Here is a 24,372-nt window from a genome sequence, read left to right as displayed (position 1 = left end):
GGCCTGTGCCCTGGGCGGCCCCTGCTTCTCTGGCCCTCGTCCTGGGTGCCTTGCTCGGTGGTGGTCTCTGCAGGGAGCTGCTGTGCTCTGCGTGTGCGTCCTCTCTGTCTCTCTGGGCCTGGGTCTCTCCCGCAGCGTCCCGGGCCTGCAGAGCGGGCGCTCAGTCCGTGGGAAGAACCAGCCGGAGTAGCGACTTTGGTCCTTTCCGTTCACATGCCTTGTGTTTGCTCACTTTGGGCAGAAACAGGATTGAAACTTATTAGAAGTTTTCTTTAATACTAGCCGTGGACGAATGCCACCCAGTGTCACCACTGCCCCAGCCTGGGCGTTACCTAGGCTGATAAAGTGCAAAATGTGAATGGTGCGCACGCCGAGTCTGGACCCGTTCACCGCAGCAGGTGGACGGATGGTGTCAGGACTGCTGATGGGGCCTCACAATGGCGAGCTCTCCACAGGCACACGTGGAGACCGGATCGTGTTGGGGGTCATCATTTCAGTTTTTTATTTGGAAATAGCTCTAAATTTATAAAATGTTACAAAAATAAGAAGGAGAGAGACACTCAAATCCCAGGGTTCACCCTGTACACAGAGGTGGCCCGCGTTTCCGCACGTGTGTGCCGGGACAGGGCCGGCCTCTGGGCGAGCACATGGTGAGGCTCGCTGTAGCCTCCCTGCCCTCCATTCAGGCCCCGTCCCGGTCAGGCTGGCCGGCTGTGATCTGGATGCTTCCGGAGCTACTCGAAGGTTCTGAGACTGGCCATTTTTGGAGAAGACAGCCCTTCTGCCTTCGCAGAGCCAGTGAGCATTGTTCTGGGTTTGTCTGGTGTCCGTGGAGGTGCCGTGTGCCCCCCCTCCCCCCGGAGGTAGTGACATCCCCTGCTTCTCAGTGACCAAGGTGTTGCTGGAGCCTCCACGGGACAATTTCTGCTTTTGTGTTCTCCCGGCTCGCGGCCTGAGGTCTGGGAGGCCCTTGGAAGTGGCGCCAGCTGCCCGGTACCTCTTCACACTGGCCCAGGGTCCCGCCTGTCGGTCCTGTTCCCCAGGAGGCCCGGAGACGACCACCTCAGCCCTCCAGTTTCTCATCAGTGGGCTCCTTCCCCTCTCCTGACCTTGTGATTTCAGAGGTCTGTCCAGCAGGACCTGGATGGGCGGGAGGGGAGCATCTGGTGGGTGGCCCAGCTGGCTGTCACTGGCAGGGGAACTCGGCTCTTGGTTAGTTAGCGGCAGACGGCCACCTCACCGTGACCTTGGGTGACACGTGCGCCCCAGCCATCTCTGGGCTTTGCGAAGGGGTCCTGAGAAGGGTCTTGACCTGTGTCGAACCGTGCAGGAGCTTCTCCTGGGAGCCACGTGGTGCAGAACCACTTCCCTCCCAAGGCAACTTCTGGCCCTCTCAGGTCACAGGGGTTGGATTTCACTCTTGCCACCTTGACCTCCATTTGACCTCTGAGCTGTTGCGAAAGTGAGTTGTGTCCCTTGTAAGGACTCAAGACCGTGTTCTTTGGGAGGGTGGGATCTAAAATCGCACTCTTCAGGGATGGCCCCAGGGCGTCACGAGCACCGCCTTGCAGTGACTGCCACGTGGAGGGAAAGTAGCTTTTTAGTTGCATTTTTTTTGTTTCCCACAGTTTTTATATAAAAAGTTTTAAAGCCAAATGAGAGGGGCGCCTGGGTGCCTCAGTCGGTTAAGTGTCTGACTTCGGCTTAGGTCATGATCCGGCGGTTCATGAGTTCGAGCCCCACGTCAGTCTCTGTGCTGACGGCTCAGAGCCTGGAGCCTGTCTCGGATTCCGTGTCTCCCTCCCTCTCTGCCCCTCCCCTGCTCATGCTCTGTCTCTCTTCTCTCTCTCTCAGAAATAAACATTAAAAATAATTAAAAGAAAAGTGGAGGCTAACACGCGTGCTTATCAAATATAGCATTGAAAAAAAAAAAAAGAAATGACGTTAAAGGAACACTTCCAAGTCCCTTTGGGCCCTTCCACTTCCACCCCTCACGGCAGCCACTTACTGTGAATCGGGGTGACTTCCTCCGGTCCGTATTCTGGTCTTTGTGTGCTTGTGCATATGTGGCCTGCTACTGGTTTGCACGCTGACTTTGAACACAGTGCTGTCGTGCATCTCATATTTTGGTGTCACCCTGGGTCTGGAGGTGGGTGGGTGGCATCACGGACGACCACGCTGCTGGTGTGGGAGTTCTCTTGGCTGGCTTCAGAGCCAGGCGTTTTTGGGGACTGGTGCGAGCTGGTGTGTCCCTCTCGGCTGCAGCCTGCGGGCACAGCGGGGGCCGTGCGCGTGCGTGTGGCCGTGGAGGCCTGCGTGGCGAGGCGGCTACGCTGTGCTCATCGCGGATCTCCACTTCTCTTTCCCTTGACTTCTCATTCTTATTTAGGTCTGTAAAAAGTTTTTTTAAAAAAATGTTTACTGATTTTTGAGGGAGAGAGTGTGAGCAGGGGAGGGGCAGAGAGAGAGGGGACAGGGGATCCAAGACAGGCTCTGAGTCGTCAGCACAGAGCCTGGTGTGGGTCTCGAACCTTGAACCCTGAGATCATGACCTGAGCCAGAGTCGGATGCTAAACCGACTGAGCCATCCAGGTGCCCTTGTCTGTAAAAAGTCTTTTCAAATTTGGAAATCTACAGAGCAGGGAGAGCCTGCCCCCAACAGTCACTGTACTCGCGGCCACCCTTGCCTGTCTCTTCCTTCCCATCGTTTGGAGACAGACCCCGGTCATCTCGTTTCATCCATTAACACGTCCGTGTAGAGAACAGGTAAGAATTCTTAAGAACACGACCGTGACGTGCTGGTGTCTTGATGAACTGAATTTTGTTACTTTTACCATCTCGTCCTGGGTCTGGTCTGAGGACTCCCTCCCCACCCCTGGTCGTCCTCCAGCAGGGAACCCTCCGTAGCCCTCCTGCAGCCTAATGTTGGGGGCGATGGGGTCTGGTTTTGGGTCTTCCCCCAAGTACAAGTCCTTCCCGGCTGGTCACCGGGGCCATTTCTGACGGCTTCCAGCGCTCACGTCCCGTCCTTGGACCTCTGGCCGTCCTGCCTGACAAGGACACCATATCCCTGCTGAACCCTGATCTGCGTAGGGCCGGCCCACTTGTTATTCAGTACCCTCCCCACGTGCGGGTCCAGGCCTAACTTCTCGGGATGGCCACATCCCTGCTGAAGCCTGGACTCCATGCCACTGGTCTCCCATAGACACGAGCAGGCCTGCCTCGCTGCCTCACCAGGGCTGCTTTAATGTCTTGGGGGAGTTCATGGTGTTCTCATAAAAAATGTAGTGTGGTTTTTTTTAAGTTTATTTTTTGAGAGAGACAGAGAGAGTGGGAGAGAGAGAATCCCAAGCAGGTTCCTTGCTGCCGGCGCAGAGCCCAATGTGGGGCTCAAATCCGTGAACTGTGAGATCATGACCTGGGCCGAAAAAGAGTCCGACTGAGCCCCCAAGTGCCCCAGTAGTGTGTTTTTTCCAATTAGCTGTGTTTTTGCTGTTTGTATAGGTCCAGGTTTTTGTTTTTGTTTTTTTAACTCTTTTGCATTAGTATAATATGTTGTGGTTTATTAGATTATTTTTGTGGACGGCGTCTGAGAAGATGATGGTGTGAGCAGGCTTTGCCACCCGTTGGTTTTTCCGGTCTTTATCTGACTTCGGTGCAGACCAGGTCCGCCAGCCCGGAGTTGGTCTGATGGGGTTGGAGCGGACATGCTTGCCTCGGTCCTGGCACTTTACAAGGGTTTGACTTTTATTTTCCATCGGTGTGTATTTGCTTTATTTTATGGTTTGTGCCATCATATCTTGTTTAAATAACCCTTCATTTTCCTGGAGACCTCAGGGTTTTCTTCTAAAAGCTTCCACACGGCTTCCCTGTCCACATCCCTCCTGTCTCCTCTGGCCCCAGCGCTGACCAGTCTCCTGATTTGTTGGCTGTATCTTGGCCGGGCTTGGCCTCCCTGCAGGGAGTCAGCGCCCAGGGCGGCCAGTTCCCCGACGTGTCCCTGCACGTCCGTCGAGGCCTGGGCCACCTGTTGGATCTGTGTCTCTCAGTCCACGTCTTCAGTCACTTGCGGGTGCGTTTCTTACGAGGTGTGTGTGTGGCTTGATTCGTCAGCGTGGAGAGCTGAGTTTTCGCTCGCCGTTGAGTAATTTCTCCTTTCCCGAGAGGTCCGTGAGCTCTTCCAGCCCCGGGCCAGTTTCCTCCGGTGGGCGGGCGGCTCTGCTCCCTCGGCCACCTGCGGCTCCAGGGCAGGCTCTTCAGACGCGAGTGTGGCTCTTGGTCGCCTGTGGTTCCTTTGTGCACGTTTTGGAGGCATCTTGTCAGGTTTCCTGACGGAGCCCCTCTGGATTTGGGAATTCCACGGGGGGTGCAGACCGGTTTGGAGGCGATCTGTGTATCTCTTATGCCTCGTCCTTCTCTTGCCAGCACTGCTGATCATTGAGCGTCTCCGCGGAAGTCTTCCTCGATGCCGCTCAGTGACGTTTTATACTTTTCTTCCCTCGGGAAGGCTTGCACTTCCGGTCCTTCGTTTGCCTCTCGTGCCCGCTGTTCTCGCGGGAGCCGGTAGGGTGGGCTTCTTGGTCTTGGTTCCCATCTTGAGAAGCATCTCCCTGCGAGCCTGTCGCTCCGGGTCTGGGGAGGAGCCTCTCCTAGCCCTGCCGGCGGGCCCCTCGCCCCTCGCCCCTGCCCCTCACTGTGAGTCTTGGGTCGTGGGTGGTGGTTGACCTGCTGCTTTTCCGCACGTGTTGAGGTCGTCACGTTCTGCCCTCGAGTCTGTCGCTGTGTGAGTCCTGATAGAACTTGTAATCTCAAGAGCACACTTGGCTTCCTGGGACAGACCCCCTTGCTCGTGGTGGGCAGTGTCATTTTATACCCGAACGGACCCGGTTTGCTGCGTCGTTTCTGTTTCGTGAGTGTGTTCGCCCGTGAGCCAGGCCTCCGCCTTGCCTTGCGTCCCTGTGCCGGGACGTCCGCGTCCCTCGCCCGGCTGTCGGCAGGGGCTGCGTTGCCTGGTCCTCCAGTGGCCGAGCTCTTCTGAAAAACTGTCTGCTTTCCTTTTCTTTTGGGGGCGGGAGGAAAACATGAAACTGTCAATTCCGTTCCTAAAATCAGTACTGTGATCGTGCTGAGGTCGTCGGCGTGCTTCCACTCTGTTTTGGGGAGCCGTGTTTTCCTGCGGGTGCTTTTCCCACATCCGTTGCCACGATTGGCACTTTAACCGGGTCCCGGCTCGCCTGCCCTGTGCGCCCTCATGCCGTGCCCAGGCCCTCCTGTGCTGGCCGGGCCGCCGGGCACATCCCCCAGCCGGATGCTTCGCGCCTCATGAGTCAGCCTTTCTCCTTTCTGAGGCGTATCACCCACCAAAATAGTTCTGAAAAGCATTGTAGTGCCGTCCACGTTTTTGAGTTGAAATCCAGCGTTTTCACCCTAAGAGCGAATAGCAGAAACGTGTCACCTGGAATATTCAACGTAGGCACAGGTTACGAGGCTCATCATTTCTGAAAGTGAGTTGAGTGGAACCTGGGTCGTCGGGCCTTGTGCGTCGGTGTCTTCCCGCCAAGGGTGACTGCTGTCCTGTGGTTGTCGCTGGGCCTCGAGGGTGGAGGTTTCTTCCTGATCGGGTGGCGTCGCGTCTGCCGGCATGCGCCTCAGCGGGATTCTTCCGTGAGCGGTACGTGCTGGGCGCAGCTCTGAGGAAATGGGCCGAGGTGACTGGGTGTTTCGTGGACAGATGTCCTTCCTGCTCCGATGAGACACGCTCTCCCTTAATTCTGTTCCTGCTTCCCGCTACCGTGGACGGGAGTCCGCTTCCTGGTCACATACGTAAGTAGATGGTGTTAAGAGCAGTTTTATCGTAGCGAGGTGCTCACTTTATTTATTTAAAACAAATTTTTTTTTATTACATTTATTTATTTTTGAGAGACAGAGAGAGGCAGAGCACAAGCAAGGGTGGGGCAGAGAGGGGGGGACACAGAATCCGAAGCACGCTCCAGGCTCCGAGCCGTCAGCACAGAGCCCGACGTGGGGCTTGAACTCCGGGACCGCGAGATCACGATCTGAGCTGAAGTCGATGCTCAACTGAATGAGCCACCCAGGCACCCCCAAGGTGCTCACTTTAAGCTGATGTTTAGTCATCTGCCCTTCGTTGGGTCCTCCCTCAGTTTTTCCAGAAGCCTGGTTATCTTTCATCTGGAGGCACATTGTGTATGAGATCCGTTCAGAAAGGCTTGAGAAGATCAAACTTTTGATCCTTTTGATGCACCCTTGCCAAATACTGTATTTCTTAAAACAATATTCAGAGTAAAAAACAAAACAAGAAAGAAACATTAAACAAGTGCATAATTACAGGGTAGACACCCTTGTTACCACCGTGTGCTGGAGAAGACAGACCAGCCCCCAGCCCTTCCCGCAACCCCTTCCTGTCCCCAGGTCTACTCTGTCTTCCCCCGTGTGGTACTCAACTTCTTACCCTCTTGCTGAGCCCCAGGCTGTGCTGTGCTTTCAAATCCCTTGAGTCCTTTCTGTCTCTCCTCTCCTAAAGGCCCCTTTGGTCTCTTTCCCTTTGGAGTTCCACTGTTGAGGGAGGGGGGCCCCGCCCCTTGCAGGCTTGCGTGGGGAGCGTTTCTCGTGTGGTTTAGCGCGTCCCTCCGCCCTCCACTTGCTGCGCGCCGGTCGCCGGGCCGGGGGCTCGCCGGGTGCAGGGCTGAGGGGGGTCTGCTCAGGGCTGGCCCCGCTGCGTCCTGGGAGGCACGTGCTGGGTGCCTGTGCCGCGGCCTCGGTGCCCCACGCCTGCCCCGCTTCTTTGGGACTCGGAGCTCGTGAAGCAGAACCCGCTCAGATTGCGGTTCTTCGGCAAGTACCCTGGGACGCCTCGTGATAGGTTGTCATCAAAGCCTTGTTGCTCAGGTCTGTGAGCCGATCGTGGCTCAGAAATCCTGAGTCTGGTGGCTTGTTTCGTGAGGTTCAGAATCTTTGTAAGCTGTTGTTAAACAGCATTTCTTTCTGTTAAGAAATACTCTTATTTGCGTTGCCTCGTTTGACCGTTGAAATAACGGAGCGTGTGCTTGTGTCAGAACACCTGTCTGCGTATGTACAGATCCTCTGAACTGTGTCCGTACGATCCATGCACCTCACTGCATCGGATCATGCCTCAGCTAAGGAGGGTAAAACAGACAAAGACCCCGCCAAAGACAGCACCCACGGGGTGCCCGGGACTGCACAACCTCACCTGCGGACTAGGAGCGCTGCGGGTAGGGCCTTGAGCAGAATCCAGGTGCCCCCCAGAGGCTTCTGCTGGCACCCTCGGCAACGTCCGAGATGCTCTGGGCTGCTGCCGACAGGTGTCCTCCCCCCGGCCTCCTGCTGAGGCTGTGAGACCCAGCGTCCTTGAATGTGCAGACCCGTGGCCCCGTGGTCACGGTCAGGCCGTGGACAGACCCGAGCTTGGGTTCTGCATCTGCTCCCAGAAAGCTCTCGGTGTCTTCCTCTGGGGTTTGACAAGGCCGCTCCGGCAAAGCCCCTGGCCTGTGTCCGACACAGGGTCCCACACAGGGACCCGGTACCGGTCCCCTAAGCCGGTTCCTTGGTATCGGGTCCCTGTGTGGGACAGACACTGGAGCCGCGCTTTGCAGTCGACACGGTACTCGTTCTCCGCATGGCGTGTGGGTCTTACTGACGCCAGGAGGAGGGCAGCCGTGCAGGAGGCGTGCCCTTGGCCACCTCGGCACAGACAGAGGCCGACCGACAGCGTGATTTGGAACGGTCTTGGAAAGGAGCTGGAACTTGTTTTTTTTAATTTTAAAGTTTATTTATTTTGAGAGAGAGAGTGGGGGAGGGGCAGAGAGGAGAGAGAGAATCCCAAGCAGGCTGCATGCTGTCGGCACAGAGCCCGACGTGGGGCTTGAACCCACAGACCGTGAGATCATGACCTGAGCTGAAACCAAGAGCGGGACCCTTAACCGACTGAGCCCCCCGGGTGCCCCGTAGAGCCATTGTTTTTAAGGGAAAGGCCATTGTGGGTCTGGACACAGCAGAGCTGGGGGTGTTCGGACTTTTTGTCGTTGATTATTTTGTAAAACTTAGATTGGCATTCTCTAAAAAATGCAGCCTTAAAATTTCTCGTTTTCGTCCTGACATTTTGATGTTCGGTGTTCAATGAGGAACATCTTGTTTCATTTGTATTTTCATTGAGTGTTTAGTTTATGACCGAATTGATATTCTCTTTCGGTGTCCTTGTGAGTCAAATTGATGAATCATTGCTTTGATTCAGCAGGAAGGACAACAGGGCTGTGGAAACGCTTTGGCTGGCCTTTGAGGGGTTTTGAAGTGAGCACTCCCTCCACGCAAGTGTTTTCACACACCCTTTGCATTTTATGGCCCCTGCAAGGGTCCTGTCTCCCGACAGTCCTGCAGATGCCACCGTCAGCCCTGGCCCCCAGCTGTCCCCTCTCTTTCCCTCTTGAGGTGACTGGAGGGGACACCCGTGCCCCCCTCACCCCCACCCTTCGCAACAGTTTTAATCGGTCGCTGGATGCGGTCGGCACGTGTGGCCTACATAGTGCGTAAGGACCCGAGAGGTTTGCTCGGCGTATTTCCGTGTCTGGTCTGGTAGGCCCTCGAGTGAGTTAGCAGCGGGTGGAGGCTGCGGGCGGCTGCAGGTCGGGCTGTGCCCAGCAGACTGGGGACAGCATGAGATAGCAGTGCGCGTGGCTGAGAGTGGCCGCGAAGGCGTGGACGGCGGTCAGTGAAGAGCGACCCCGTCGTTTCTAGTTTCTACGATGAAACGTTCGTGCACTCCTTTGAAGCTAAACTCTGAGTTTTTCCATGTTTTAGATTAAATAGGATTGCGAATCAGGTGGCCATTCAGCGGAAGAAGCAGTTTGTGGAGAGAGCCCACAGCTACTGGCTGCTCAAAAGGCTGTCGAGGAACGGCGCCCCCCTGCTGCGGCGACTCCAGTCCAGCCTGCAGTCCCAGAGGAGCACGCAGCAGGTACGTGGTCCTCTGCCCTCAGCGTCGCCTGCCCTCCTGACGCGCTGAGCGGTCCCTGCGACTCCCGGGAGCAGCGCCTGCTGGAGGCTGCGTGTGTTGCCAGCCCGTCAGGCCCCAGGCCCCAGACTCCCCGTCCGCGAGCCCCGGTCCGGGCCGCTTCTAGAAGTGCAGGAGGACCCGTGTGCGCCCTGGGCCGTCTAAGCTGCGGGTTGTGCGAACGACTCTCCTCTGTCTCTGTCACCTCACGTTTCTGGACACGTTGGGGACGCCCAGGGAAGTCATTACCGTGCTGGCCACGTCGGGTGGGAGCCACAGGAGGTGAGGCCTGGGCCCCTCGGACGCATGCCTGTGTGCTGGGCTGGGAGTTTGGGTTTGGATATGTGCAAGGAGTGGTTTGTTTTCAGGGCTTTGCTCTGAAGGCCGTTTCGCGGTGACCGCAGTGGGCGGGGAAGGAGAGGAAAGCTGGGTGAGTGAGAAGAAATGGGGTTTGCTTTTTTTTCTTAAGCTTCTTAATTTATTTTTTGGAGTGAGACAGTGCGAGCAGGGGAGGGACAGAGAGAGGGAGAGAGAAAGAATCCCAAGCAGACTCCGTGCTGTCAGCATAGAGCGCGATGCGGGCCCCCAGCTCAGGAAACCGTGAGATCATGACCTGAACTGAAACCAAGAGTCGGACTGGGCCACCCGGGCGCTCCAGGAGTCGCTTTTTATTTTTATTTATTTATTTATTTATTTTTTAAACTTTTTTTAACGTTTATTTATTTTTGGGACAGAGAGAGACAGAGCATGAACGGGGGAGGGGCAGAGAGAGAGGGAGACACAGAATCGGAAACAGGCTCCAGGCTCTGAGCCTTCAGCCCAGAGCCGGACGCGGGGCTCGAACTCCCGGACCGCGAGATCATGACCTGGCTGAAGTCGGACGCTTAACCGACTGCGCCACCCAGGCGCCCCAGGAGTTGCTTTTTAAAAGCAAAATGAATCAGGCCGTTGAATTTTAGTAAATTTGGTTTGTAGAACCATCTGATAGTGTAAAGCAGTTCTGAAAGAATGAATTTAGAAAGTAAGAAATTGGCTCTGTGAGATGTCACAAAAATAAATTGAATACAAAAATGGCTTTTCGGCGCATCGCCCAAAATTTTGGGTTGGCGCACTTGACGTTGAGGGGAGCGGGCAGCTCTGTAGGGGGGAAGAGCTGTGTCCGCGATTGGCCTCGGGCTGCGAAGCGCAGAGGACGCAGCAGAGAGCGGGCCCCCCTCGTTGCCTGTCTGCCCCTCTGGGCACGTGCGGGGACTGTCCTTCCAACACATTCACGTCGGATGGCTGCGGCTGCCATGCTGCTGTCACCTCGGAGGCTGTCTGCACGCTCTCTCTCTCTCTGTCTCTCTCGATCCTGGGTTGCCAGGTGGCTGAGTGTGTCGGAGGGGACACGGATGCGGTTGGACACCGGATCCGCAGGGGTCCCGGTCGGTGGGGTTCTCCGGGCTGGAGTCAGCCCCTCTGCCGTGCTCTGGGCTGGGGCCACAGCTTCCCGGAGGCTGCTCGGCTCTAGCAGGTGCGAACCCGTCCCTCCCAGTGCGGTAGAGCCGCGGCCTGGAGAGCGTGCGGCCGTGCAGCACGCGGACAACTCGTTCGCCCTCTCCCGTCTCTGCCGTTCCTCCTTCTGGTCACGGCTGGAGACCCGGGCGAGCGTGTCCCTCTCCACCTCCCTGCCCCTGGCCTGGGGGATGGGGCCAGCCCTAGGGAGCCCGTCATCTGGACTTTTTCTGATCCTATGGTGACACAAAAAGGTGAAACACGAACATGTTTAAGTGCTCGGTTAAAAAAACTGATGGATCTTAACATCTTTTTTATACTTTTGAAAACCACAGCTAAATCGAAGATTCTGGGCCTCTGTGGGGTTGCTCTTGACCCTCTTCCATCTGGGGGAAGGAAGGGTGTGCTTCTTGGGCCCGATGCCCTCCTGAGGGTGTGGTGGTCCGGGCCAGTGCCTGGTGCCTGCAGTGCCGTCCGAGTCACGTCCACGGACGGTCCCGCGTGGCTGGGGCAGAGGTGCTGGGTCGAGCATTCCAGTACACTGAAGGGGGCCCACTTAATCTGAAGTCCTGGCTACGCTGGGCGCATGTGCACGTGAGGCCCGGCTGTGCGAATGTCCCGAGGTGCACTGGGGTCGCGGACTGCTGTGGATACATCCCTTGTGTCTTAAGCGTGCTGCCCACCCTGGGGACCGTGTGCATCCCACACACGCTTGGGTCCGGGGGTCAGAATCCCCGGTTAACCTTACGTCACACCGGGGGTCTTTGTTAGTGACGGCTGCTTCGATCACATGCTGTGTGTCCCTCCTCCCTTTGGGAATGGAGTTGGTGTTCCCCTTCGGGGCTTTGTGCCCATGGGACGGGTGAGCCAGTGGAAGCGACCGGCCTGGGGATACCACGTATGAAATCAGTGTGTAGGGACAGGAAGATGAGATGTGGGAGTGTTCGCGTCCTTGGCACGAGGAACCGCGTAGATTTGAGTCTGTATGACTCCAGCGTTGACCCCCTGGAGCGCACCTGGCTTGGCCTGCGGGGTGGATTCCTGCGGGGGCGGGTTAGTGGCACGGTTGTCGGAAGCCCCCCCCGTGTGGCTTGCACAGGCACCCCCGTTTGCCTCCCTCTGCTCCCAGACGGTGCTTTCCTGCGTCACCCTGTAGGGGCTGACTTCTCTGCAGGGTCCGGAACAGCAATGTTCCGCGCGGAACATGTGGGGCTTGGTGTGATGTTCACGTGGTTTTGAAAATTCAGAAATACTTGATGTTAGGGTTTAACTTTGTATTTCCGGATGCCTGCTCTGAGCTGGGCTGTGGAGGAGGTCAGGGGCAGCCCTTCCCTCCCGTGGCTGACCTGGTGGGGGACAGATGGGCGGACGGGACGAGCTGGTTTGAGGGTGAGGTCGCTCACGTCCGGGCAGACGAGGGGCGTCAGGTTGGCCTCCCGGTGCTGCTGTGCACGGCAGTCTTCGAGGATCCGGCCGGGCTCTTCTGGGCTGGCCTTGAGCGCAGGGTCCCTGTGGGCACCTTCCCGGGGACCTTCATGGCGACCCCCTCCAGAGCCTGTTCTCACCGTCCTGAGATCCTGGTTTGGGTGAGGGTCAGTGGGCAGGGGGAGGGCGAGGCTCCTGTCTGTCTTGTTCTCAGGCCCTGGAGCCAGCAGTGCCTCCAGCTGTCACAGGTGCGTCTCTGGTTCCTCTCTGCTGGCTTTAGGACAGCACAGTCCCCCTCCTGTGCCGGGGGCACCGCTTCTCACCACCCACCCTGCTGCTGCAGGCGTGAGGCTCAGCACTGAGACCTGGGTTCCTCTGTGCACCCTGCCTTAGGGGCAGGGAGCCCTGCCTCTTTGGGGTCTTACGTCCTTGGTAGCACCCTGGGACTCGGGTAGATGTGCTGGGGCCCTCACCCCTTGGGGCTGGCCTGGCCTGCCCCCCCCCCCCCCCCCAGGCGTCCTCCCATTTGTCAGGTGGAAGGTGGCTAACGTGATCTTCTAGCATTCTCTTTCCTGGTAGCGTTTCGGTACCAGAAACCACTTGGCCTTTCTCCTGCTTTCTGGAGTCTTCCGGGATAGGTTTTTATGTAGGAAACAAAGATTGCTGAAGAGCAGAGTCCAGAAACTCAGGCCCTTTTATGTAGGTGAAGCCGTGCGCATTGGGGTCAGGTCCTGTGCTGCAGGCCGTCGTGTGAGGAGAGCGGCCCTCCGCGGCGGCCCTGTCGTCCCCCGTGCGGGGCATGAGTGCAGCAGGGACACGGCAGGTGGCACCCACCAGCTCTCTCCTGCTGCGTAGGGTCACCAGGCTGAACACCCTTTCGGTTGATGTTTTCAGACTGTGCATTCAGACTAATGGACAAGGTGATTTTCAGATGCTTTTGGGAGGATTTGGTTTTCTAAATCTACTTTTTAATTTACTGACCAGCTGTTTATACAGCTGCTGTTAATGTTAACTTAATGCCTGAGATTTTTACAATTTTTTTTTTCTTAAAGTAGGCTCCAGGCCCGACGTAGGGCTTGGTGGAACCCACATCCTCAAGAAGAGACTCTGTTTCTACCAACCGAGTTAGCTAAGTGCCCTGTTCCATGCCTGACACCTTTATTTAAAGTTTCTTTATAATCTCTACACCCAACGTGGGGCTTGAACCCACGACCCCGAGATCAAGAGTCGCACGCTCTTCTGACTGAGCCAGCCATGCACCTCCGCCTGAGACTCCAATAACGTTAAAAGAGGTTCTGTGATTCGCATCTGGCGGATGGATGGTGAGGCAGCCTCCCCCTAGAGCCAGAGAGCGCCTGGAGGGGAGGCTCCGGCCCAGCCTTCTTGTCCCCTTGCTAGTGGGGAGAGTCTTCGTAGCCTGGTTGGTCGTCGTCTGCCCACAGGCCCTGTGGTTGGGGCATCATGTCACAGCCCCGTGCTTGTGGCCTCAGAGGCAGGTGCTCTGCGCTCAGACAAGGAGGGAGGGGCATCCAGGGGATGGAGCCCTGCCTGGTGGGTGTGCTGCTTTAGCTCTGTCTGGGTGGGGGGGACTCCAGGGGCAGAGTGGTCCAGAGAGAGCGAGAAGGGGGTTTGATGAGTGTGGAACACGCTCTGGAATCTGATGGTGAGCACCCTGCCCGAGGCCGTGAGTGTGCATCCGTCTGCAGGAATGGTGAGGTGATGCCAGCCGAGGTGGGGACTTTCTCTCGGCCCAGGTCACACGTATGCGGTTGCAGTAGGCGCCCTGGGCTGCTGTGGCCTGGAGGCCCCAGGCAGCTGTTGGAAGCCCGCAAGGGGACAGATGGGAGTGTCTAAGTGGAGCTGAGGTTGGGGGGCAGGTGGAGGGGTGCCCTCGCCACGCCCCGACCACCTCTTCCTCCGCCGTCTGCGCCGGGCCTGCCTGAGAGCTGTGATCGGGCAGAGGGGTGCCTTCAGCTGAGGCGCAGACCGAGAGGGGTCTCAGCTCCTGGCACGTGGTGGTGCTAGCCGTGTGCCGCAGTGGAAGGTGGGGTCTGTAGGTGAGGACAGGAGGCCGCCGCAGGAGCAGACGGTGGCCCCTCGGCCTGGGCAGACCTCGAGGGACAGGGAGGGAAGGGTGGGCTGCGTGGGAGCCTGGAGGAGGGCGCGGCGCCGGGCCAGGCAGTGAGGGACACTTGGATGGGAGCACGGGGGGCCTTGGTTGTAACTTTCTGGAGGTGGAGTGTCCCCCAGCCCCCCGTGTGGGGAAGTCCTCTCTGGCCGTCACGGGGACATCCTCGGCTGCCACGGGCCTGCTCGGTGGTGGCCCTGTCTGGTGTCGTAGCCCGAGCGTTTCTTCCTGGCGCTGCGGTCGGAGGTGCGCCGGGCAGGGCTGCCGTCGGTGTGCTGTCCGCCGCCTTCCGCCTCTTTGCGTTTTGGAGGTGGCGTTTCTGTGTTTGAAGACGCCGGAGTAGGCAGGGTCGTCTGAGGTCGGTGGCACGTGTGCCCCTCCAAGGAAGCACCGAGTGGCGACCACGGGCCGCCGGTTTCAGAGCCGTTGGGCGTGGGTGCGTGACGCGGGCGTTGGGCAGGGCGCCCCCCCACTCCCCTGCAGCAGTCTCGGCCGCGGGCTTTGCTCCCCGGGCTGCCCCGGCCACTCCCGATTTCCCATGACCCCTGCTCCGGTGCCGGGGTCGGGATGCCTGTGTCCGCGCGTGCGCGGGGCCTCCCTCTGGCCCAGCGGGGCCGGCAAACGCCCCTTTGGCACGCGGAGACCCCGTGGCGCTCCGCGGGGCGAGTCCGCGCTGGGTGGGCGCCCCGGCCGGCTCGCGGGGCCGGCGCGGTCCGTGGCTCCCCCTGGGAGGGTCTGAGGCCGACTTCCAATTAATTTTCTCAGAGAGAAAATGACGAGGAGATTCAAGCTGCCAAAGAGAAGCTGAAGTACTGGCAGCGGCTGCGGCACGACCTGGAGCGCGCGCGGCTGCTGATCGAGCTCCTGCGCAAGCGGGAGAAGCTCAAGCGGGAGCAGGTGAGGCCCGGCGCCCCTCGGAGGGTCCCCCCCCCCCCCCCCCCCGGGCAGCGTGAGGGCTTCCGGGCGGCGGGACGAGGGGGGACGACGTCGGCCCCCAGCCTGGAGGGGGCCGGGGGCGGGGGCACCGCGTGGGGTGCGCCTGGGGAGAGGCCGCGGTGGGGGGTGGGGGCGTGGCCTTCCCGGGCGGGCGGTGCGGGGAGCGCGACCGCGTGACCCAGGGCCGTGTTCGCAGGTGAAGGTGGAGCAGATGGCCCTGGAGCTGCGGCTGACGCCGCTCACGGTGCTGCTGCGCTCCGTGCTGGACCAGCTGCAGGAGAAGGACCCGGCTCGGATATTCGCCCAGCCGGTGAGCCTGAAGGAGGTGGGTGTTCACGCGCTGGCGTCGCGGTCGCCCCGCGGCTTCTCCGGTACCCGTTCCCTAGGTAGCGCGTAAGCCTGCTCAGCTGCTAGGCGTCGGTTCCTCCTGGACGCGCTCTTTAAGTTCTGTCTCGTTAAGATAGTGAAAACGAGAGGTGAGAGTTGCCTCTCAGCGAGCAGCCCAGCAGCAGTCGGTTGGCGGCTGTCCGCCCAGATGAGCGCACCGGTTGCCGTGCGTTGGGTTTAAGGAGCTTGAGTGAGCGGGGGGCCCCTGGCGGGACGTGGGGTGTATATGTGGCGCGTGTCGGCGCCGCCCCCGGGGGTGCGAGAGTCCTCAGGGCCGTGCGCGTGTGTGTGCGGGTGTCTCGTGTGTTATGTGGCGGGTGTGTTGCTTATGTAGGATGAATAAGCGTCCTTCTTTGTTTGTAAACGATTATTTTTCCTCCCTGAAATTAGGTGCCAGATTATTTGGATCACATTAAACATCCCATGGACTTTGCCACAATGAGGAAACGGTTAGAAGCTCAAGGGTATAGACACCTCACTGAGTTTGAGGAGGATTTTAATCTCATTGTAGATAACTGCATGAAGTACAATGCCAAGGACACGGTGTTTTATAGAGCCGCCGTGAGGCTGCGCGATCAGGGCGGTGTTGTTCTGAGGCAGGCCAGGCGCCAGGCCGACAGCATCGGCTTCGAGGAGGCCTCGGGGATGCACCTGCCTGAGCGGCCTGCTGCGGCCCCTCGGCGGCCTTTCTCCTGGGAAGACGGTAAGCACCAGCCCCGGGCGCGGGCGCAGGCGGGAGAGTGTCCTTCCCCGCAGGCTGTGTCCGCGAGGCCCGGCGGGGCTAGCGCGCGGGCCGCGCGCGTACTGCACGTTTGCTAGTAGCCTTGTGAGGAGGGGAAGGAATTGACCTCCTAGACGTGTTTTTAACCCAGCGCTCCTGAAGCACCGTGCTTTTGGCACACCGTCCACGTAAAAATTGCCGAGCATATTTTTCACGGGCGTTTACTTTTTCTTTACCACGTGCTGTGTATTTTGCACGCCTGGCACGTTTCTGTTCCGAGCGGGCACGTTTCAGGAGCCTAGAGGGACCCGTGTGGGCAGTGGGGACAGCCGAGGTCTGCCTGCTACAGGCCGAGAAGCGGGTCAGCTGGGGTTTGCACCCTGGGCGGGCCCCGGTCTGCTTCCGAGGATGCCTGTGGCTGAGGAAAGGCCTCAGGAGTGGCCGTGTGCCGAGCCCGCTGCACTCCGGCCGTGCGGGCTTCCGAGCGTGGCGTGTGCCCCGGGTGCGGCACGGTGGTCTGTCTGTTCACTTGTTCCCGTCCTTGGGGACGGGGGCTGGTCCCTGTGCCTTCCCTGGCCGCCACGCTGCAGCCGCTAGGCCACCTCCCTGGAATAAGAAGGGGCTCGCGGGCTGCCGCGGATCGGGTCTTTGAGGAGACGGGCGAGTGGGTGATTGGTGTTTCCTCAGCAAAAGTCTGACGGTCAGGTTTTCGCTGGGGGTAAGTTCACGGCTTAGAAGTCCTAACGTGCCTCCTCAGCGTTCGTGCGGGGAGATGGCCGAGCTAGCGGGATGCACGGCACATCCAGTCTGCTTGGGCAGCGGCCGATTTCACGCCGTGCCGACGCCCACAGGCCAGGCCGTTACCTTTAGGGCTTCAGAGGACGTGATTTTTGGTTACGTGAATGGTTTTGAGGCTCTGTCATTTGTGAAGTGGTGCTGGACACAGCAGGGCCGCAAGCCGGCCTGTTGCGCTTCAGGCTTCCTTACGTATTTATTTCACGGTACCGGTGTCTCGTTACTTCGTGAAAAGCACAGATGTTTTAGCAAACGCTTGTTTGTGGAGGAAGGTGCCGCTTGCTCCTGGTGGTTGTGCCGTGGCTTCTGTCTCCCTCTCGCTCCCCGTTTTATCTTAGATCTAAAGAGTGGTTTCTTTCTTGGCCACCTTTCACTGATCTAAGGTAATTTTGTGCTTCATAAGTTTTGTCGTTTTGTTGAAACCGAGAACCCTAGGGATTTTTGTAGTAAACGTGCCTGAAATGGAAAACTACCAGCGTATGGCGTGGCCCAGTTTTAGTAGAGCCACACGGCGGTCTGGGTCCAGAGGTGAGCTCAGACGGGAGCTGTGGTGGCCAAACAGTGTCTGCACGGGTGGCCCCGGGCTTGTGGTCAGCAGAGCCCGCCTCCCTCTGGGGCGGCCCTGGTGGGGCTCTTCCACCGGTCTTCACCAGAGAGCGTGGTTCGGGCGCGCGCCGGGAGAGGCGCTAGCCCTCCTTCCGCGCACTGTGTCCCTGTGTGCCTGGCCAGCCAGCCACAGGCGTACGAGCTTTCCTCCAGGGGAGTCCGGACAGCCACGGGGTGAAAGCTGGTCTCCCTGTGGCAGTGCCCGTCGCGGGTTTGGAGTGAGCGTGGAGGGGCTTGTGGGGCTCCCGCGGGCAGGGCCTGTGCTGGCGAGGTGGTCTCGGGGGGCACCGGTAGCCGGTGACTGACGGGGTGTCCTTCGACTTCAGTGGACAGGTTGCTGAACCCAGCCAACAGGGCCCACATGGTCCTAGAGGAGCAGCTAAGGGAGCTGCTGGACAAGCTGGACCTCACGTGCGCCATGAAGTCCAGCGGGTCTCGGAGCAAGCGGGCCAAGCTCCTGAAAAAGGAGATCGCGGTCCTTCGGAACAAGCTGAGCCAGCAGCACAGCCAGCCCCCGCCCGCGGAATCAGGTATTGGAAGCTTTGAAGAGGAAAGTGCTCAGCTGGGGCAGGAGACGGGGGAGGAAGGTAAGCACACGCTCAGTGTCCGTCCCTCCCTGCCCGGGGTCCCCACCGGGCTGGTTTCCTGTCACAGTCGGTGCCACCGTGCTGCATCTCGGCCTTTAGGTGGTCACAAAGTTGAAGACCCAGAATAAGCCCTCTTTTTCCAACTTGTTGCTGAAAAACTATTTAAAAACAGTGGTTTAGGCCTCTTACGCCTCCCAGAATGGTTGTAGGGTAGACGTGGCTTCTGTGACAAGAGTGATGGCTGTTTTTGTGGGTCGTAGCAGCTCCCGAGAGGGCCGTGATGCCACTGTCACGTGAATCCTCCCCTCTGATGTCCAAAGGGTGGAAGGTGACGCACACGCCGTCGCCAGGGAGCGGGGAGCTGACCTGGAGCTGCCTGGTGGGCCTCCGACGTGTCACACACACAGCGGTGACAGCTGGCGACCTTAACTGGGGCGTACGTCCGGGAGAGGAGCTGGACACTGGGGACGGGTCTGTGGATAGGAAGTAGTTGGGAAGAAGCGCATCCCCCCGGTGCTAACGTGAACCTCCGCGCAGGTGGCTGTAGGTGGCGGGCCTTGTGCTCGGGACACGCGCTGTCAGTGGTTTGAGCACCTGGAACCTGGTGGAACCTGGTAGAAGCAGCTCCTCGCTGTTCTGCGCTCTCCTGATCTTAGAGTCCGCCCCGTTCGGTGTCCCGGAAGGGAAGGCGCAGTGAGACTCTCACACCGCGCTGCTGGCGGTTCGGCTCAGAGTCCGAGCTTTCTCTCGGCGTGTCCAAACTCGGACCGCAAGAGCGGCGGGACAGGCGCACAAAGTTGTTCTAGTTGGCTCGTTGGAAAAGCGCTTACGCGGGCCGTGGGCGTCTGTCGGCGGGGGCGGCCCCGCGTGCAGCCAGTCCCAGGAGGGGGCCGTTGGTGATGACCTTCTGTCCCCCTGAACCTGACACGGTCCCCCTGAACCTGACACGGTCCCCCTGTGGCGCTGCCCCGCGGGGCGGCTCCAGCCCTCGGGCTCCTCTTTCTCCTGGAAGTGGCTGCTTGTGCGCACAGCTGAGACTTGTGCAGCTTCCCCTCACACCAGGCCTGGTTTGTTTCCGCTCACAGGGCCTTGGCCTGGGCCCCCCGAGTGACAGATGCAGGCTCTCGGTCTTCCCTTGTGGGGGACGAGAGGAGGGGCCGCGTTCTTCGCCGGGGAAGGAAGGACAGGTCTGAGCACTTGCTCGCAGGGGCTTTGCTCCCCGCCCCCCCACCCCTTTGGCACCCACATTGCCCTTGGGGGTCAGGGCAGCCCCAGTCATTAGGCCTGGAGTGGGGTGTGTGTCTTCCTCCCTTCTGTCCAGCCCCCTCCCGCTGCCCGAGCAGGCGCTCTGGTTGAGCTGCTCTTTTGCTCTTCGTGGAAAAACCACTCTTTGCACGTTACTTGCCCTGAAAAGAGTGAGTTGGGGGAAAGCTTGTCGACTGGTCGTTCACGGTCATCGGGAGGGCTGGTCTGGACACGGTTTCTTCCCCAGTCGTCCGGCCGTCTCGGTGCACGGCTCAGGGTCCCCACCGGGTGGGCGCCGCCCACTGCAGCCCACGTTTGCTGCTCTGTGGTGCCGGGGTCATTCTGAAGGAAGACGGCGGTGAGGTCTAACAAAAGACGGCCTGGAATCCGTGTGGAACATCAGGTCTCTTGTTAAAAGTGCGTAAACACGCAGAAAGGGTGTCTCCCTCGTGGCTGGGGGGACGGGTGCTGGGGAGGACGAGGCCGCCTTCAGGGAGGCCCTGAGGAAGCAGCAGGGCCTCTGGATGGGGGTGGGGGGTCCTCCCGCGGAAGTTGGAGAAGACGGGCAGGGCAGACACCGTGAGCGGGGGTAGAGGGCAGCTCGCCATCCTTCCCGGGAGGCCAGAAGCAAGCGTCTTCCGAGAGACCAGGTGCGGGACGTCGGTGGCATCCACACACCTCAGGACGCGGTCTCCGTCGTAACTGGGTGGGGGGCGTCGCCCTGCCGGTAGCCCTTCCTCCCACCCCCCCCCCACCCCCCCCCCCCCGTTTTGGGGCCAGGGCCCCGGCCTCGGCTCTCTGTGCCGATGGCGCAGCTGGGTGGGCCCCGTCACCGCCGCAGGCCCCGTCAAGGCACCGGTGGGCTCGTGAGCTGCTCGGGGCGCTTGGCCCGCTTCTACCTGGAGTCTGGTTCCAGGTGACTGGCTGGGTGCAGAGCAGTGAAGACAGCGGCTTTGGGAGGACGAGCTGTGGGCTGGCAGGACTCAGGGCGCTGTCACCGAGCCGCCGACTGGGGCTCTCGTGTCCCGTCACTGGGATCTAGGCCATACTTTGAGCTCTGTCCTCACGGGTCAAGGCCGTGCCTTTCTCTCTTCCTGAAGGCGCAGCCGGGGTTCCGCTCGGCCGCGGGGTTGCGCTTTGCCAGGCCCTGCTTTCCCTACACGAGTGACACTGGAGCGTGCGAGGGCCCCGTCACGTTTACGAGAGGTCTCCCTTGGTCTGCGGTGTTGTGTCTTTCGCTTTCTCCCTCTGGGATCGCGAGCGGAGGAAGCCCGAGGCAGGGGTGCTGGTCAGACGGCGCGCGGTTGTGGGTCGGAAGCGGCCGATGCTTCACACTGGAGTCTTCCCGAGCTTCCCGTAGCTTCGATGCAGACGCGTTTGGTCGGTGTTGCCGGGGAACAGCTGATCTTGCAGACGTAACTGCGTTTTTGCTGATTTTTCCGGAGCAGCTAGTTTCAAGTAGGCGTCCTGAACGGGGAGCCGTTGTGTTGTGAATGAGTGGTTGCTTAGGTTTACAAACGGAGAGGTGGATAGAGTTCATTCTAGAAGGTAATTGAGCATTTCTCAGATGCAGTAAGATGATAAAATTCTTAGCAGCCCGTGAGCTTTCACGAGAACGTTCGTATTTGTTATTTTTTCAAAAGTTTGTTTATTCATTTTGAGAGAGAGCACGAGAGAGAGAGAGAATCTCAGCACAGAGCCTGACACAGGGCTCCAATTCACGAACCGGGAGCTCATGGCCTGAACTGAAATCAAGAGTCGGACGCTTACCTGACTGAGCACCCCCCCAGGTGCCCCACGTTCGTATTTGTTACGAACTCCAGTAGGGTTTCTGCTCAGGGTCCTGACTGGGATGCCGCCTCTGAAGGGCCGGGCAGCGCAGGGTGTTGGCTGATGGGGTGCTGTGGGGTTCACCAGGCACCGGTGCTGTCTTCTGTCTCACCGTACAGATGAGGAAAGTGAGGCTCAGGGGCTCAGCGACCCGCCTGGGTCTCGCAGCTGGAGGTGGCGGTGTTTGTACCTGGTCATCTGAGTAGCCCTTGACCCCTGGCCCCCTCCGCCTGCCCCGTTCATACCCCAGAGATGCTTCCAGTGAGCTGCCCAGGCTGACCGCAGAGCAGGGACGATGGACAAGCAGAGTGGTCATGGCTGTGCCCCAGGCTGCCTTTGGGTAGAAGGAGGGGTAGGGAGGCCCTTCTGATGAGGCCTCGACCTTTGCTCCTGGCGAGGGACGCAAGGGCAGGAGAACGCCGAGTATGGGCCTAGCATGAGAGGCTGGAGAAGGTGTGGGTGACCTCGGCGGTCCAGGGCCCCTGTGTGCCTGGCAGGGACGTGGGCACTTGGGGCGGTGCTCCCCAGGCAGGAGCAGGCAGGCCGGGGGCCTGAGCCAGGATGGGAGTCCCAACTGGTAGCATGGAGATGGCTCGTGAAGAGGGCCCCGGAGAGCCTGGCGAGGGATGACGCTCCCTCGGCCTCTAGCGGTCACCGCCTGGTGTCGCCGAGGCCGTCGGCCGCAGGGAGGGGGCAGGCGCTCTGGTGCAGGGTCAGGACGGGGCCTGGTGTGTGGGCCCCAGGAGAGGCTGGAGGCCGGGACGGGAGGTGGCGGGTGAGCCGAGGCAGTGCGTGGGGAAGGGGTGGCCGAGGCTCCTCGCGAGAGTGCCCCCCCTGGCCCCCGGTTGTGGGAGCAGCTTTCCGGGAGCAGCTCTTTGTGCCCTGCGGGTCCCGTTTGCTCAGCGCCCCCTGCGGGTGGGGGGTTTGTAAATGCTGTTTGCCTAAACCTGTTGGTGACTTTGAAGTGATGAGCAGGGAGGCTCTCACTCCACGCCAGCGTGCCTCGCGGTTTGCTGGGCAGCGGTGCGGCCACGGACCCTTTATACGGCTTTCTGCTGAGGACATGCTCCCGTGGTGTTTGGGTCACCTGCGACGTGCCCGGCAAGCTTCGAGTGGCCCCGCAGAGCTGAGGCACCTGTCACATTGTTAGGGGAGGATTCTCAAAACGTTTGCTCTGAGACGGAAGCGGAACCTTGGTAGCTTCCCGTTTTCAGGATGACTGGATTGGATGTACTGACTTGTATTTTTTCAAGTGGCCTTGGGGCAGTTTGCAGGTTCAATGAAATAAAAATTATATCTAGTGATAATATATCCACTTAGGTCGTATGAATTGTTATTCTTGGCTGTAGGTCACGTGTCTTGTAGCCCCAGGCAGCGGCTGGTCCTAGAGGCTGTGCCCTTGCTGGCCAGCCTGCCTCGCCGCCGCCGGAGGGCCTCCTCTCCGGGCCCTGGTGGCCAGCAGACCGACCTCCCAGGGCCAGGTGACGAAGTCGTGTTCCCTGGGCTTTTCAGGCTTCTTGTTTTTATGTCAGTAGTGTCAAGAAGCCTTTTAAATGAGGCTAAAATAGTCACCTTCCAAAGCCTTTTTAGTTTTAAAGTCAGTTCTAGAAACACTGCTTAGAGTAGAACATTGCAGAACGTGGCATAGAGGGTGAAGGATCTGGAGAGCTGAGGGGGGTTTTCCTGCTTCCCTGAGCCGTTCACAGCCACTCGCCACTCATCAGATGGGTTTATCATCGACTTAGGACACCCTGGTCAGAAATCACACGGACACGCTCGTGTCCTCCTGTTTGCTGACCGCGTGACCCAGGTCAGGACTGTGTGGGAAGGCCGCATTAGACTCCCTAGTTGAGTGAACTGTTTTTCTTCCTCAAGGTAAGTGAATCGTTGGTCGCAGAAATTGTCATGAACTCGAATGATGTGTTACTGTCGACATATGTGAAGGAGTCGTTCACAGTTGTTTTCAGAGAGGAACTTTCTACACCTGCGCACCCGGACCCGGGGCGCCAGGCCACCTCAGTCTTTGGTGTTAGGGAAGCGCACACAGTGTGACCCGACGGGCCCTTCACTGCTTGCAGACAGTATGTGTGATGCTTTGTTTCCTAATTGAATTAGTGTTTTGGTGGACTTCACATTTGTAGTAAGTTTTATAATAGATTTTATAATTATCAGTTTTCAAAAATCACTTTATTTATAATTTTTTCAGGAGATAAATCTCCCCCTAAACTTGAACCATCAGATGCATTACCTCTTCCTTCAAACTCGGAGACTAATTCAGAACCACCAACCCTCAAACCAGTAGAACTGAACCCAGAGCAGAGTAAACTATTCAAAAGAGTCACATTTGATAATGAATCACATAGCACTTGCACTCAGAGCGCACTGGTAATCGGACACCCTCCAGAGCCCACCCTCGCCAGTAGTGGCGATGCGCCGGCGGCGGCGGCCTCCGCGGTGGCGGAGCCATCAAGCGATGTAAACAGACGCACTTCTGTTCTCTTCTGCAAATCGAAAAGTGTAAGCCCCCCAAAGTCTGCCAAGAACACTGAAACCCAGCCAACTTCTCCTCAGCTAGGGACCAAAACCTTTTTGTCTGTAGTCCTTCCGAGGTTGGAGACTCTTCTGCAGCCAAGAAAAAGGTCGCGGAGCACCTGCGGCGACTCCGAGGTGGAGGAGGGGTCCCCGGGAAAGCGCCTGGACACAGGTAAATGCCACGGAGCGCCACGGCGCCGCCTTCTCTCCCCCAGGGTGTCGCGGAGCGGCTGGGCCCTCGTTCTCAGCTGACCGTCCAGGGGCCTCTTTATCCCCAGACGAGAAGCCAGACGCCGCAGCGTCCTCCAGGGTGGCGCCGTCACGGGCTGGCTGGGGGCGGGGGCGGCCCGGTGTGGTCGCGTTGCACGCCCCGTGCACCCCGGGAACCCGATGGTGCGTGCGCGGCGGCGTCTGGCTTATGGAGCCCGCCCGGAGGGACGTGCGCGGGGGGTGCCGGTGGCGCGCGCCCGGGGCTGCGAGGGGCCTGCCCGTGGGCTCCAGGTGCCCCTTTGGGCGGTTGCTCAAAGCACGTGGTGACGTTTCTCACTGTTCTGTGGCTCTGTGGGCGCGTGTAGGGAGAGGACCGCTGTCTGCGGAAATGACGCGAGGTCGCGTCACTGCTGAGCTTTTGTAACTTAAATCTGTCGAATTCACCGGGAGG

At 59.2% G+C, this 24,372-nt stretch overlaps 1 protein-coding gene across 6 annotated transcripts in view; it reads left to right on the top strand.

Annotated features, from left to right (window-relative positions):
- Positions 1–24,372, top strand: part of BRD1 (bromodomain containing 1) — a 40,077-nt gene that overhangs the window by 5,995 nt on the left and 9,710 nt on the right. The window contains exons 2-8 of one of the 6 annotated variants that reach the window (XR_006959949.1): positions 8,833–8,989; positions 14,838–14,969; positions 15,205–15,333; positions 15,786–16,098; positions 17,844–18,104; positions 23,386–23,696; positions 23,779–23,883. Coding sequence is in view for 5 of the 6 variants with exons in the window: in XM_047067346.1 (XP_046923302.1) it covers positions 8,833–8,989; positions 14,838–14,969; positions 15,205–15,333; positions 15,786–16,098; positions 17,844–18,104; positions 23,386–23,883 (1,490 nt within the window). In the remaining variant the exon portion in view is untranslated. Of the gene's footprint in view, positions 1–8,832; positions 8,990–14,837; positions 14,970–15,204; positions 15,334–15,785; positions 16,099–17,843; positions 18,105–23,385; positions 23,884–24,372 lie in introns of all 6 variants that reach the window. The other 5 variants (XM_047067349.1, XM_047067347.1, XM_047067348.1 and 2 more) reach the window with 5 other exon arrangements.

The sequence above is a fragment of the Lynx rufus genome, unplaced genomic scaffold (assembly GCF_022079265.1).
Source record: "Lynx rufus isolate CCGP_SWC_20201006 ecotype Redwood Valley unplaced genomic scaffold, mLynRuf1.p SCAF_7, whole genome shotgun sequence".
Taxonomy (NCBI): Eukaryota; Metazoa; Chordata; class Mammalia; order Carnivora; family Felidae; genus Lynx; species Lynx rufus.
The sequence above is the reverse complement of the archived record's forward strand: the minus strand, read 5'-3'. Positions and strand labels throughout refer to the sequence as shown.